The 2,613-nt window shown below is 52.6% G+C and overlaps 1 protein-coding gene across 1 annotated transcript; it reads right to left on the bottom strand.

Annotated features, from left to right (window-relative positions):
* Positions 1-481: 481 nt before the first annotated feature.
* Positions 482-1,761, bottom strand: BBA_09662 (Tfo1 transposase; the record flags this gene model as incomplete). Its single annotated transcript, XM_008604759.1, has 3 exons — positions 482-718; positions 761-1,349; positions 1,463-1,761. 3 exons carry the CDS (start codon positions 1,759-1,761, stop codon positions 482-484), a joined length of 1,125 nt encoding a protein of 374 aa, XP_008602981.1.
* Positions 1,762-2,613: the final 852 nt, after the last annotated feature.

Raw genomic sequence — 2,613 nt, forward strand, 5'->3', positions numbered from 1 at the left:
GCTATCGGGTCTCTACAGATACAAATTATGGCAAGTCATGATGCATCAAATCACTCTCCACTCTAGCAAATATCCTCGGAGTCAAAATCTAGCTCGGTTTCCATCTCTCAATATCTTCAGCCGCCGTGATGATGTGCTCGGCATCAATATGTCCATTTCTCAAACAATTACCGATGCACTCAAGCCTTTCCAGTTTATCCGCTGTCATCCGAAGCCTGTCCCATGACTGCGCACGACGGGCCCCAGAAAATGTTCGTTCTGGCTCTGCCGAGGAGGGAGGTATTGAGAGTACGTCGATGGCCATACGGTGGAGGCGTGGATAGCGCTGCCGTTGCTCCGGCAAGCACCACCATTACAGGGGCGTCAAGGGTTTGATAGAGATAGGCCTGGCGTTTAGAAATACCTGCACATCACCCTCATCCGTCACTTCAGCCAGCTCAACCTGCAGAGAGCGCTTCAACCGATCTAGCTCGTTTCTCGGCTAATCTGCAGAGGGCGGACAGTCATCCAGTTGCATCGTATCGTTCTCACACTGTGCGAGGGACATGCTCTTATAATTGTCTTCCCAGATGCGCTGTGTGGCACAACGAGCCTTCTGATGCCACTGCTCCAGCCAGTTCTGCGTCAGATATCGCCTTCTCTTCGAATGGTCGAGCAGGATCGCCGCGGCGTACACGGGTACGGAGTCGGTGAGTTCATAGTACTTGTTGAGGATGAACTTTGTTGGCCACGCTAGCGGGTGGTCGAATCAACCACGAACCTTTTGCTGCTCGAAAAAGGCGAGAATTGCGTCCATCATCTCTAGCGATTGAGATAGCCCCGCGCGATCGCCCTCAACCCACAAAGTGCCACTGTTGAATACTTGAAGAAACAAATGCGTGCGCCCTTGCATTGACCAATCTGCGTGGGTCAGGGTGTTAGGGCCACAAGCCTCGTCGTGTTCATGCAGAAACCGGATGATCTCATCCTTGTTGCGCATCGCTCGATCAATCATCAAGTACCATGACGACCATCGGGTATCGTTGTCAATCCCCAGACTGACACCTCTATCGCGATCCCATAAATCATGGTGGATTGCGCTATTTCGGAGCCATACCGCGAGGTTGTGCAGCTTTCGCAGTGCCGGGGTAGCTCCCCAGCCTTCGAAACCGGCTTCTCTGCCGTAAATTTTGGCTTTCCGGGCCATCTCTTCTGCTCTCACCCCGTCGCCATTATTTTGAGCCATTGGTACTCCTATCGTGGCGGACAATATCTCATACGGGTCCGCATTTTCGGCCAGTTCAGTTGCCTTAAGCGCAGCTTCGAGGGCCTCCTTCGACTTCGCTAGGAGAAAGGCTTGGAGGGCGAGGCTGAGGACGTGGTCCAGACATCAAATTCGGCGGGCAACTGGGTCGAAGTCGATCTAATCCTGATTAGTCTGTAGTAAATCTATGGGGCTTGTGTCGTTATACATGCATTGTACCCCAAAGTTAAATGGCCTGATAACGCCTTTAGAAGCGTATCGTTCGAGGTAGCATTATCGCCAGTATAATAGCCGATCTTGGTAGTAATACCGTAGCTTCGGAGGACACCGAGGACGTGCTCAGCTTGACGTTCTCCGCTTTGGCTGTGTGCTACCTGGGGGAGCCCGAGTAGCGCTTTCCGAAGCTTATAGCCGCCGTCGACCCATTGTACACAGATGGCAAGATGCCCTCGACGCGCAGGCGACGTCCACATGTCCGTGGAGAAGTGTATCTGGCCGACGGCATCTTGGATCGCCATCTGGAGTTGTTGGCGATATACTACATGGTTTCTTTTAAGGAGGCGCATCAGTGTCCGCCGGGAGAGCTGTACAAGGTCCTGGATAGCATGGTTGCCCGCCAATATAAGTTCTTTAAGTTCCGGCCAGTCTGTGGCGCTCAGTGATACTCTCCTTCGAGCACAAAGAGCGATGAACGCCCTAATAAGCCGCGGCTTATCGAACGCCTGTCGGAGCACGACCTGCTGGGAGCAGTGGACTCTAATCGGCTGTATATAGTGGTCTATGGAGGTTTGATTTGGACTCTCCGTACTGTGGGCAGTGGTGTGGTTCAGAGACCATTCCCTCCACTCAGCCCTATGCGCTCTCTAAACACGCTCCTCCGCATTGCCAGTGTAGGCACTGCTCCAGGTTAGGCCCGCGCCCCGCTTCTCGCATGCAAGACAGTAGTGCAATACCTTCTTGTGCCTTCTCGCGCCGACTTTCTGGGTGACATGGGTCTGTTTAGAGCCTGTTGGAAGTCGAAACAGAGTCCAGATGTTCGGCTGCTGGGGACAACGTGGTGTAGAGCCTTCCGAAGACACCATGGATGGTGAGGCAGGAGCGGATGAGACCGGAAATGATGAAGGTGCGGTCAAGGATATGGTGTTTGTTAATTTTTAGTCTGAGGTTGGGATAGTAAAGATGCGCGTTTCCCAACGGCTCCCGCCTGAAGATTCAGGGGGCATAATCATAGGGGAGAGCAAATAATGGGCCAATCAGAGCGCGTTGTACAACAGTTGTACAACAGTCCAAAAGTGTAATTGTAGTACTACAGAATCCGGGGCCAAACTACACAACGCGTTGTACAACGTGTTGTACGTATAATCTTGCCG

The sequence above is a fragment of the Beauveria bassiana genome (genome assembly GCF_000280675.1).
Source record: "Beauveria bassiana ARSEF 2860 unplaced genomic scaffold BBA_S00062, whole genome shotgun sequence".
Classification (NCBI taxonomy): domain Eukaryota; kingdom Fungi; phylum Ascomycota; class Sordariomycetes; order Hypocreales; family Cordycipitaceae; genus Beauveria; species Beauveria bassiana.